Here is a 12,445-nt window from a genome sequence, read left to right on the forward strand (position 1 = left end):
GAGAAATAGGAGGGTCCAAGGATAGATCCTTGGGGGACACCAAGTTCAAGAACTTCGGAGAGGAAAGGGAGGTTGGAGATGGGGCGGTAGTTTGCAAAAATTATGGGGTGAAGGGTTGTTTTGTTTTAGGGTGGATGATGGCGGTGCATTTAAACATGAGAGGGACAGTATCAAAAGAGAGAGAGAACCATTGACAATATCAGCTAACATGGGGAAGATGGATGGTCAGCAGTTCAGTGAGAATAAGGTCAAGGTGGGTCTCATGGTCAAGATGAGCTCTGAGGGAGATAGAGAATAGGAGAGAAACTGGAGAAAGATGTGAATTCAGGGCTTAGGCAAGGGGGAACGTTAGAGGCAGTTTGTCCTGGTGGGCTAGTGGAAGAGAGGGAAGCAGCAGAGGCAGCTGATTGGATTGTCTCAATCTTAGTGACAAGGAAACTCCATGAGCTCCTTGCACTTGTTGTTGGAACTCTGGATGGATGAGACAGGGGAAAGAAAGAGCCTTCAAAAGGAACTAACACGTTAGAGATATTAAAAAGATTCAACACATTTTGTTTAGCACAAAGCTGTTTTATTTGACTTTTATCCACAGTATTAATAACACAATAACTGGGATGAAGTTTATTAACATCAGCAGAAACAGACCCCAATGAACAACGGTTCACCCCAAATATGATTAACAGCAAAATCCAATCATTATCGTTATTTGTGAACTCGCTGGTGTAGCAGCAGGTTGGATAACTGAGTGAACCCCTTCCCGCACTCAGAACAGGTGAACGGCTTCTCCCCAGTATGAATTCGCTGATGTGTCAGCAGGTGGGATGACTGACTGAACCCCTTCCCACACACAGAGCAGGTGAATGGCCTCTCCCCAGTGTGAGTGCGCTGGTGTGTCAGCAGGTGGGATGACCGAGTGAATCCCTTCCCACAGTCGGAGCAGGTGAACGGCCTCTCCCCAGTGTGAACTCGTTGGTGTTCCAGCAGAGTGGATGACCGAGTGAATCCCTTACCACACTCGGAGCAGGTGAATGGCCTCTCCGCAGTGTGAACTCGCTGGTGGACAATCAGATCAGGTGATCGCCTAAACCCAGCCCCACAGTGAGAGCACCTGAACGGCCTCTCGCCAGTGTGAAGACGTTGATGAAACATTAGTTCCCAGGAACCTTTGAAGCCCTTCCCACAGTCTGGGCACTTAAAAGGTCTCTCCCCAGTGTGAATTCGCTGGTGTGTCAGCAGGTGAGATGAGTGAGCAAATCCCTTCCCACACTTTGAGCAGATGAATGGCCGCTCCCCAGTGTGAATTCGCTGGTGTACAGTGAGGACAGATAATGTCTTGAACCCAGTCCCACAGTGAGAGCACCTGAACGGTCTCTCGTCAGAGTGAACATGTTGATGGCCAGTCAGTTCCCGGGGACTTTTATAGCACTTCCCGCAGTCTGGACATTTGAAAGGCCTCTCGTCAGTGTGAACTTGTCGATGTTGCAGCAGGGTAGATGAACAAGTGAATCCCTTCCCACACTCAGAGCAGGTGAATGGCCTCTCCCCAGTGTGAACTCGCTGATGATTTTCCAGCTCAGATGGGTAATTAAATCCCTTCCCACAGTCCCCACATTTCCACGTTTTCTCTCTGTTGTGACGGCATTTATGTTCTGACAAGTCAGATGATCGGCTGAAGCCTCGTCCACACACAGAGCACGTGTACGGTTTCTCCTCACTGTGAACGGTGCTTTCTCCTTCCATGTTCAAAATCCGATGGTATTCAGGTTATGATAAATTAGGCAACTCTGTCAGATTTTGATGTGATGTTTGATTTGAGTTTCCCGACTGCAAATCCTCCCCTTTAATACCCTGTGAAATTGATTTAAAACAGAAAAAAAGGAGTGAGAGAGAACCCGCAAAAACACAAAGGCAGATGTAAATATGGTCATTTGTGGGGCTGGCATTAGGAAGAAGCGACCATGAAAGCTGCTGGATTGCCGTAAAAACCCAGCTGGATGACTAATGTCCTTCAGGAAAGGGAACCTGTCACCTGGTCTGGGCCTACACAAGACCAGATGGGAGAAGAGAGCAAGAGAGAGAAGCAGTAGGGTGGGAGAGGCAAGGGGTGAAGAAGGGAGATTTTACATATCTACAACTCAACCAGAACTTTCACAGAACCTCCCAAGTTCTCAACCTCCATCACTTAGAGGGACAAGGACAGCAGCCATATGTGAAGACCATCATCTCCAAGTCACGTATTGTCCTGATTTCTCTGACATCCAGTACCGGATGAACAGAAATTTCCCTCATTTAAATATTGAGAAGACGAAAGCCATTGTCTTCAGTCCCCGCTACAAACTCCACTCCCTGACCACCAACTCCAACCCACTCCTGGCAACTGTCTGAGACTGAATCAGACTGTTCACAACCATGGTGAAATATTTCACCCCAAACTGAGTTTCCAGCTGCAGATCAGCATCATCACCATTACTGAATGTTTTCACCTCCGACTCTGCCCTAGTCCCAGCTCATCTGCTGCTTAAACTTTCATCCATTCCTTTGTTACCTCTAAACTTAACTATCCCAACACACTGCCGGCCGGCCTCCCACATTCAATCTCCCTGTAACCTTGAGGTCACCTGCTGTCTGTGTGTTTACTCAGGCCAAGTCTCATCCAGCCATCAGCCCTGTACTCACTGATCTACAAAGGCTCCTGATTCATAAAGCCCCTGTGAAGCAGCCTGGAAAGGTCTAATACATGAAAGGCACTACACAAATACAAATTGTTATTGTTGATTTTGGACATATACCACTGTATCCTGTAACTGTTTATCTAACATCATTGTGGGAGCACTTTCACCACACGGACTGCAGCGGTTCAAGAAGGTCAAACCTCATCTTCTCCACAGGCAACTGGGGATGGGTAATATCTGCTGCTGGTCTTGTTAGTGAAAGCACAGGGGAGTGGGACTAGCTGATTTGCTCTTGCAGAAAGCCAGCACAGGCAGGACGGGCTGAATAGCTTCCGTCTGTATTGTATCCTTCAGTGATTGTTTGACTCGATGAAAAAGGACCTAAATTAGAGGCCAGGAACTATTTCTACAACCAATGCCTACCCTACAACAAACCAGCTTTTAATTGGTCCATCTGTGTTTCTCGGCTTGGTTCTGTGAGCAATGCCTGCAATAAAATAACAGCAAAATACTGCAGCTGCTAGAAATCTGAATTAAAAACAGCAAATGCTAGAAATACTGAGCAGGTCAGGTAGTATCTGTGGAGGGAGAAACAGAGTTAACATTTCAGGGTGTGTGTAATAAATTATGGGTATTAAAGATGGTGCAGAATTTGGTGATCAATATAAGCTCAGAGGCGGAAGAGAAATGGACTATAGTTCAGGAAAAACAATTCCTGACGATGAAAGATATTGTGGGAAGATAAAGCTGGGAAGCCAGCAGCACATGGTTGGGGGATGGGCAATGGTGGAAACCTCATTTAGACATGGTCGGCAGAAGTAACAATAAAAACTAAACATAACTAAAATAAGCCCAATATTAGAGACAGAGGAAGTTAGACAATGGCAGAGAGGTGATAAGGGAGGGCAGAGGTGAAACAGAGCAATGGATGGAGATGGATTCAGATCCACAGTAAAGGAGCCACACCAGCCCCAGAGCCATGGAATCAGAGCACAGCACGAAATGTACTAAATTGTAGATGAATATTCAAAAATACTCACCTCTAAAACAAGTCCATTGTTTTCAATATTAAAATCTCCTGCTGGAGCCTGCAGCTGGAAAGATATCAGAAGCACTGGAGTCAGAGAAAAATCTCCCAGTTGAGGAAATACCCGGGGAGCGGGGTGATGTCACCGCGCAATTGTCGGTGTGTGATGACATCACAGACACGAACACAGAACATCTGGGTCTGTGCAAACCAGTGGTCACCACACATTATGAAGGATGTGAGGGTCCTTGAGAGGGTGCGGAGGAGATTTACCAGAATGGTTCCAGGGATGAGGAATATTAATTGGCAGGTTAGGTTGGAGAAACGGGGATTGTTCTCCTTGGAGCAAGGGAGATTGAGGGGAGATTTGATACAGGTGTACATGTTTATGATAGGTTTAGATAAGGTAGGTAAAGAAAAGCTGTTCCCATCAGCTGATAGTAGAAGAATTACAGGACACAGATTTTAAGATTTTGAGCAAGATGTACAGGAGGGATGTGAGGAAGAAATTTTACACAGTGAGTGGTAATGACCTGGAACTCAATGCTTACACTCATAGGCTGATAATATCCAGGTCCTGATGAATCGAGTGATTCTGTCAGGTTTTGAGGTGAGATTTGGTTTGAGTTTCCTGTCTGCTATTAGCTTTTAAAAGATGTTTACAAAAGCAATCACTGTCAGTCCAAGATTAAAATTTCCAAAGAGACAAACGTTTCTCTTGATTTGAGTTTGCTGTGTGTAAATCCTCCCCTTCTAACCCCCTGTAATAGGAGTTTCTAAAATCCATTACTGTCAATTCAGGATAGAAATTCACAACCCTCTCTGCTCCTGCTTCCTTGCCCATGCACCCTGCTGCACATTTCCCCCATCATTGTTGTCATCGGCAGTCTCTCGATTCGCAGATGACGTCTATTCAGGGTCGTGAGTTTCTGCCGTGGGTCTTCATGTGACTGAACAGACCTGCAGATCTTTGGGCACATGGGGCAGGACGTCCTATGAGGTCGTGGGATCTGGAGATCAGGATTGGCTTCCCTTTCCTGCCTTCTCTACTGTCATCAATAAGATATCTGGGTCTGTGCAAACCAGGGTAATGGAGGGTCAACTTTCCAAGCGTGATGCAGCTTAATGGACAAGCATTAATGGAGGCACCATTCTGAACAATAGGTAACAAGCTAAAAGAAAATAACTGCGGATGCTGGAAATCCAAAACAAAAATAAAAATACCTGGAAAAACTCACAGGTCTGAAAGCATCTGCAGAGAGGAACACAGTTAACGTTTCGAGTCCATATGACACTTCAACAGAACTAAGTAAAAATAGAAAAGAGGTGAAATATAAGCTGGTTTAAGAGGGGGGGGGAGGGTAGAGCTGGATAGAGGGCCAGTGATAGGTGGAGATAACCAAAAGATGTCATAGACAAAAGTACAAAGAGGTGTTGAAGGTGGTGGTATTATCTAAGGAATATGCTAATTAAGGGTAGAAAGCAGGCCAAGCAAGGTACAGATAGCCCTAGTGGGGGTGGGGTGGGGTGAAGGAATCGAAATAGGCTAAAAAGTAGAGATAAAACAATGGATGGAAAAACATTTAAAAATAATGGAAATAGGTGGGAAAAGAAAAATCTATATAAATTATTGGGAAAAAAAGGGGGGATTGGAAAGGGGGTGGGGTTGAAGGAGAGAGTTCATGATCTAAAATTGTTGAACTCAATATTCAGTCCGGAAGGCTGTAAAGTGACTAGTCGGAAGATGAGGTGCTGTTCCTCCAGTGTGCGTTGAGCTTCACTGGAACCTTAACCGAGGTTTTCCACCCACGGTGGTTGACAGGGCCCTCAACCGTGTCCAGCCCATCTCCCGCGCATCCGCCCTCACACCTTCCTCTCCCTCCCAGAAACATGATGGGGTCCCCCTTGTCCTCACTTATCATAAGACCATAAGACATAGGAGCAGAAATTAGGCCATTCGGCCCATCGAGTCTGCTCCGCCATTCAATCATGGCTGATAAGTTTCTCAATCCCATTCTCCCACCTTCTCCCTGTAACCTTTGATCCCCTTACCAGTCAAGAACCTATCTATCTCAGTCTTAAATACACTCAGTGATCTGGCCTCCACAGCCTTCAATGTGGCACTGAATTCCATAGATTCACCACTCTCTGGCTAAAGAAGTTTCTCCTCATCCCTGTTCTAAAAGGTCTTCCCTTTACTCTGAGGCTGTGCCCTCGGGTCCTAGTCTCTCCTACTAATGGAAACATCTTCCCCACGTCCACTCTATCCAGGCCTCTCACCCCACCTGGCCCTCTATCCAGCTCTTCTGGTCCCCCCCCACCCCACCCCCCACCACTTAAACCAGCTTATATTTCACCCCTTTTCTATTTTTTCTTAGTTCTGTTGAAGAGTCATGCAGACTCGAAACCTTAACTGTGCTCCTCTCCACAGATGCTGCCAGACCTGCTGAGCTTTTGTTTTTGATTTCCAGCATCCGCAGTTTTTCACTTTTATCTGTACCTTGCATGTCCTGCTTTCTACCCTTAATTAGCACATTCCATAGATAATATCACCGCCTTCAACACCTCTTTGTACTTTTGTCTATGACATCTTTTGGCTATCTCCACCTATCACTGGCCCTCTATCCAGCTCTACCCTCCCCCCACCCCCTTAAACCAGCTTATATTTCACCTCTTTTCTATTTTTACTTAGTTCTGTTGAAGAGTCATACGGACTCGAAACGTTAACTGTGTTCCACTCCGCAGATGCTGCCAGACCTGCTGAGTTTTTCCAGGTATTTTTATTTTTGTTTTTAATAGGTAACAAGCCCCGCCCAGTTATTACAAAGGTCGCCCCTTACAAAGATGGCGGCCGCACATGTGCCCTGCTTCACATCGCCCCCTACAAAGCCGGCGGTGGTTAACCTGGACCCATCGTTCGAAGCTGCGGCCCAGTTCGGTGCAAACGGGGGGGACGGGAAGTTCTTTTTCGGGCTTTGCGCTTACACATCATGTTTACAAAACCTTCCCGCCCACCCGCCGATCCATCGCTCCCTTGGTTCGGCATCTCCCTCTTACCGATTGCGGATCTGACAAAGAAGCTTCCGTCCGTCGCCATTATCGACACTGCGCATGTTTCACAGCCCGGCCCCGCCCCTTATCCACTCCCATTAGTTGGAAGACCAGCCGCTCCGGCTCGGTCCTCCAGTCCCGCCCCCTCTTCCTATTGGTCTGGACCTGCCGTCCATCACCCGGGCATTGTGACGGTTTTCAACGCTGAGAACGGCCACAGACTCAGCCTGACTTGCTGATTCTTGGCAGCATTTTCTGTTTGGGAATTAAAGCTAGAGATGGATGGTCAGTTCCCCTCTGTCCGGGAGGATTTGCACTCATTTCCCTCGTGCAGTGATTATCACGTTTACTTTACATGAGGAAAGTCCCGGTTCAATTCAAGCTGGAAACTTTGTGAGTTACTGAGGAGGAATGAGCAGTGAGTTTAATTTCATGTCGAACAGAGTGATAGTTACTGTTGTCTCATTCCTTAAAAGCACCTTCACTTTTAAACAGGTAACGATAAGTGAGAGAAAACTGATCCACAGTGACCAAAAAAACAAGATACTGCAGATGCTGGAAATCCGACCTCAAAACAGAAAATGTTGGAAACACTGAGCAGTGTTCACAGTGAATGTTTCACGTCGATGAACTTTTATCCAAACTGGAAGAATGATTTCATAGTTGACCAAAGGGGTAGAGAGGAAGAAAGAACAAACGACCTTATGATAGGTTGGGAGACAGGAGTGATTGAATGACATGGTGCAAGGCAAAACTAGGTGATGATGAGACAAGTAAAGAAACTAATGGGACAATTGAACGAATAAAAGTCAGATCCAGAGGAGGTATAAATGGTAACAGCAGAATCATTACCAGCACCTACCGTCCGAAAAAATGGGAGTGTTAGTGGGAATGGGAGTGAAAAAATTTGGCTAGAGCTAAGGAACAAAAAGGGTGCAATTACATTGCTTGGTGTAGTTCATAGATCGCCAAATAGTGATAAGGACGTAGAAGAACAAATCTGCAGGGAAATTACAGAGAGATGCAAGCAGTATATAGAGTAGTTATGATGGGCCACTTTAATTACCCGAATTAGACTTGGTCAGTGGCAGTGTAAATGGCGGAGAGGGGCAAAAGTTCCTGGACTGTGTTCTGGAGAATGTTCCACAGTAGTCTGTGCCTAATCCAACAACAAAAGACCCACTGTTGGACCTGGTTCTTGGAAATGAGGTGGGCCAAGTAGATCAAGTGTCAATGGGGGAACATTAAGGAGACAGTGATTATTGTCTTGTATGTTTTAGGATGATGATAGAAAAGGAAGATAGGCAATCCAGGGTAAGGGTAACAGAATGAGAACCGACTTCGATGGGGCAAGAATGGAGCTGGGCTGGATAGACTGAAATGAAAGATTGGCAGGAAAAACTGTAGCTGAACAATGGGCTACCTTCAAAATAGAATGGTTTGGGCACAATTAAGGTGTATTCCAACGGATGGGAAAGGTAGAACAAACAAATCCAGAGCTCCCTGGTTGAAGAAAGAGATAGAAATTAAGATAAAGAAGAAAAAGTGCACTTATGACAGGTGTCAGGTAGAAAATACAATTGAGAGCCAAGAGGAATAGAGATGGTTCAGAGGGGAGGTGCAAAAGCATATTAGAGAAGCAAAGAGGAATTATGAGAAAAGGCTGGCAGTCAACATAACAGGGAATCCCAAAGTCTTCTATAGGCATATAAATAGTAAAATGGTGATAAAAGGAGGAGTAGGGCCGATTAGGAACCTAAAAGGGAATTTACACATGGACGAAGGGGCCATGGCTGTGGTATTAAATGAATACTTTGCATCCCTCTTTACCAAGGAGGTAGATGCTATCCAGGCCATGGTGACAGACTCTGTCACTAGAATGGTTCAAAGGGGCCATGGCTGAGGTATTAAATGAATACTTTGCATCCGTCTTTACCAAGGAGGTAGATGCTACCCAGGCCATGGTGACAGTTGAGGAAACTCTGTCAATAGAATGGTTCAAAATTGAAAAGGAGGAAGTGTTGAATAGACTCTCGGTACTTAAAGTTGACAAGGCACTGGGACTAGATGAGGTGCATCCAAGGATATTGAAGGATGAAAGAGTAGAAATTGCAGGGGCACTGACCATAATCTTTCAGTCCTCTCTAGACTCAGGGGTGGTGCCAGAGGACTGGAGAATTGCAAACATTACGCCCTTGTTCAAAAAAGATTGCAAAGATAAGACCAATCAGTTTAACTTCAGTGGTGGGCAATACTCTAGAAACAATTATTTGGGATAGAATTAGTAGTCACATGGAAAAATATGGGCTCATAAGGAAGAGCCAGCATGGATTTCTAAAGGGGATATCGCGTTTACCTAACTTCCTGAAGTTTTTTGAAGAGGTAACAGAAAAGGTCGATAAGGGTAATGATGTTGAAGTAGTGTATATCGACTTTGAAGAGGCATTTGATACCGTGCCACACAACAGACTTGTGAGAAAAGTTATTGCTCATGGGGTAAAAGGGACAGTAGCAACGTGGATATAAATTGGCTGAAAAATAGGAAGCAGAGAGTCACAGAACTTTAATGGTACAGAAAGAGGCCATTCGGCCCATCGTGTCTGTATCGGCTCTCCAAATAAACATTATGACCTAGAGCCATTGCCCTGCCCTCCCCCCATTCCCCTGCATCTTGTTTTCATTCAAATAATCATCTAATACCCTCTTGAATGCTTTGATTGAACCTGCCTCCATCACACTTCCAGGCAGTGCATTCCAGACCCGAACCACTCATTGTGTGAAAAAATAATGGTCAATGAACATTTTTTGGGCTGGAAGAACGTTTGTAGTGGAGTTCCCCAGGAGTCGATATTGGGACACTTGCTTTTCCTGGTATATATTAATGATCTAGGTCTTGGTGTGCAGGGGACAATTTCAAAGTTTGTGGATGATACGAATCTTGGGAGTGTTGTGAACTGCGAAGAGGGTGGTGTGGAACTTCAAGAGGACACAGATAAGTTGGTGAGTGAGCAGATAGGTGGCAGATGAAGTTCAATGGGGCGAAGTGTGCAGTGATGGATTTTGGTAGGAAGAACATGGACAGACAATATAAAATAAGGGATGAAATTTTGAAAGGGGTGCAGGAGCAGAAATACCTGGGTGTATATGTGCATAGATCATTGAAGGTGATAGGACAGGTGGAGAGAGCAGTTAATAAAGCATATAGGATCCTGGGCTCTATTAATAGAGGCACAGAGTGCAAGAGCAGGCGTGTTATGCTGAACTCATAGAAGACATTCGTTAGACCTCAGCTGGAATGTTGTGTACAGTTCTGGGCATCATATTATAGGAAGGATGTGAAGACATTGGAGAGAATGCAGAAGAGGTTCACAAGAATGGTACCAGGGATGAGAAACTTCAGCCATGACGATAAATTGGAGAAGTTGGGACTCTTCTCCTTGGAGAGAAGAAGTCCAAGAGGAGATTTGATAGAGATGTTGAAAATCATGAGAGGGCTGGACTGAGTAGATAAGGAGAAGCTGTTCCAACTCGTAAAAGGATCAAGAGCAAGAAGGCACATATTTAAAGTGATTTGCAAAAGAAGTAAATGTAACATGAAAAAAAAACTTTTTCGGGTCTGGAATGCACTGCCTGGAAGTGTGGTGGAGGCAAGTTCAATCGAGGCATTCAAGAGGGTATTATATGATTATTCGAATACAGACAATGTGCAGGGGCACGGGGAAAAGGCCAGGCAAAGGCACTAGGTCATAATGCTCATTTGGAGGGCCGGTGCATACACTACAGGCTGAATGGCTTCCTTCTGTGTCATTGGGATTTTGTGACTTTATGATTCAGCCCCAACCTCTCCAATCTATCTTCATAACTGAAGTTTCTCATCCTTGGAAATATTCTTGTAAACCTCTTCTGCACTTTCTCCAATGTGATCACATCCTTACCATAGTGTGGCGCCCAGAATTGTACACAATACTCCAGATGAGGTCCTACTAGTGTCTTATATAAGCTCAGCATAACCTCCCTGCTCTTGTACTCTATGTCCCTATTAATAAAACTCAGGATGCTGTACACTTAATTAACTGCTCTCTGCCCCTGTCCTGCCACCTTCAGTGGTCTTTGCACTTTCACACCCGGGTCCCCCTGCTACTGCACACCCTTAAGAATTGCACACCCTTAAGAATTGCACCCCTTACTTCATATTGTCTGTCCATGTTCTTCCTCCCAAAATGAATCATCTCACATTTCTCCACGCTGAACTTTATCTGCCACCTATCTGCCCACTCCACCAACTTCTCTATGTCCTTTTGAAGTTTCATACTGTCTTCTTCACAATTTACACTGCTTCCAAGTTTGGTATCATGCACAAACTTTGAAATTGTCCCCTGCACACCCAGATCTAGATTATTAATATATATATATATATATATATATATCAGAAAAAGTAAGGGTCCCATCGACCCCTGGGGAAATCCACTACAAACTTTCCTCCAGCCCGAAAAAATATCCATTGACCATTACTCTCTGCTTCCTATTTTTCAGCCAATTTTGTATCCACGTTGCTGCTGTCCCTTATATTCCATGAGCAATAACTTTTCTCTCAAGTCTAGAGGTAACAGAAAGACTTGATGAGGGTAATGCTGTTAATGTGACACTGTATGAAATGTCTTTTGAAAGTCCACGTATACCACATTAACAGCATTACCCTCATCAACTCTTTCTGTTACCTCTTCAAAAAAACTCCAACAAGTTAGGTAACCACGATTTTCCCTTTAGAAATCCATGCTGGCTCTTCCTAAGCAACTCAACTTTTTCCATATGAGTACTAATTCAATCCCAAATAATTTTCTCTAGAAGCTTCCCGACCAACAAAGTTAAACTGACTGGTCTGTAATTGCTGGTCTTATCCTTACAACCTTTCTTGAACAAGGGTGTAATGTTTGCAATTCTCCAGTCCTCTGGCACCCTCTCACTATTTATGTGTTGACAGGAGACTTTGGAATTCGCCTTTATGTTGGCTGCCAGTCTTTTCTCGTGATCCCTCTCTGCTTCTCCTACTTGCTTTTTCACCTTCCCTCTGAAACTTCTGTATTCTGCTTGGTTCTCAGTTGTATTTTCTACCTGACACCTGTCATAAGCACACCTTTTCTTCTTCATCTTAATTTCTATCTCCTTTTTCATCCACGGATCTCTGGATTTGTTTGCCTTACCTTTCCCTTTTGAGGGAATATACCTTGACTGTGCCCAAACCATTTCTTCTTTGAAGGTAGCCAATTGTTCAGCTACAGTTTTCCCCGCCAACCTTTGGTTCCAATCTATCTGGCTCAGCTCTGTTCTTGCCCCATTGAATTCGGCTATCCCCTAGTTAGTAATTCTTCCTCCGGATTGTCCATTGTCCTTTTCTACCATCATCCCAAATCTAATGATACAATGACCTTAGTCGCCTAAATGTTTCTCCACTGATACTTGATCTACTTGGTCCACCTCATTTCCAAGAACCAGGTCTAGCAGTGCCTCCTTCCTCATTGAACTCGAGGCATACTGCTGTCGAAAATTCCCCTGAACACAATCTACGAATCTTTGCCCCTCTCCATTCTTTACACCACCACTGTCCCAGTCTACATTTGGGTAATTAAAGTCCCCCATTATATCTATTCTATAATGTTTACATCTCTCTGTAATTTCCCTGCAGATTTATTCCTCT

The 12,445-nt window shown here is 44.7% G+C and overlaps 2 protein-coding genes across 5 annotated transcripts in view; both read right to left on the reverse strand.

Moving 5' to 3' along the window:
- Positions 1 to 325: 325 nt before the first annotated feature.
- On the reverse strand, positions 326 to 6,839 carry LOC144697027 (uncharacterized). Of its 4 annotated transcripts, XM_078568806.1 has the most exons (3): positions 6,757 to 6,817; positions 4,251 to 4,344; positions 326 to 1,848 (listed from the first exon to the last, which is right to left on the reverse strand). In XM_078568806.1, exon 3 carries the CDS (start codon positions 1,738 to 1,740, stop codon positions 703 to 705), a length of 1,038 nt encoding a protein of 345 aa, XP_078424932.1. In that variant the 5' UTR covers positions 1,741 to 1,848; positions 4,251 to 4,344; positions 6,757 to 6,817; the 3' UTR covers positions 326 to 702. The 4 variants fall into 4 exon arrangements, with proteins under 4 accessions (XP_078424932.1, XP_078424928.1, XP_078424930.1 ...); XM_078568802.1 differs by lacking the exon at positions 4,251 to 4,344 and having other exon boundaries at positions 6,757 to 6,839; XM_078568804.1 differs by lacking the exon at positions 6,757 to 6,817 and having other exon boundaries at positions 4,251 to 4,733.
- Positions 1,816 to 12,445, reverse strand: part of LOC144697337 (uncharacterized) — a 290,314-nt gene continuing 279,684 nt past the window's right edge. The window contains exon 2 of the mRNA XM_078569325.1: positions 1,816 to 1,838. The gene's annotated coding sequence lies outside the window, so the exon portion shown is untranslated. The remainder of the gene's footprint in view (positions 1,839 to 12,445) is intronic.

The sequence above is a fragment of the Cetorhinus maximus genome, chromosome 23 (genome assembly GCF_964194155.1).
Source record: "Cetorhinus maximus chromosome 23, sCetMax3.hap1.1, whole genome shotgun sequence".
Taxonomy (NCBI): Eukaryota; Metazoa; Chordata; class Chondrichthyes; order Lamniformes; family Cetorhinidae; genus Cetorhinus; species Cetorhinus maximus.

Coding starts and splice junctions, on each gene's coding strand:
- LOC144697027 (XM_078568802.1), bottom strand. CDS start 1,740: ATGGAAGGAGAAAGCACCGTTCACAGTGAGGAGAAACCGTACACGTGC.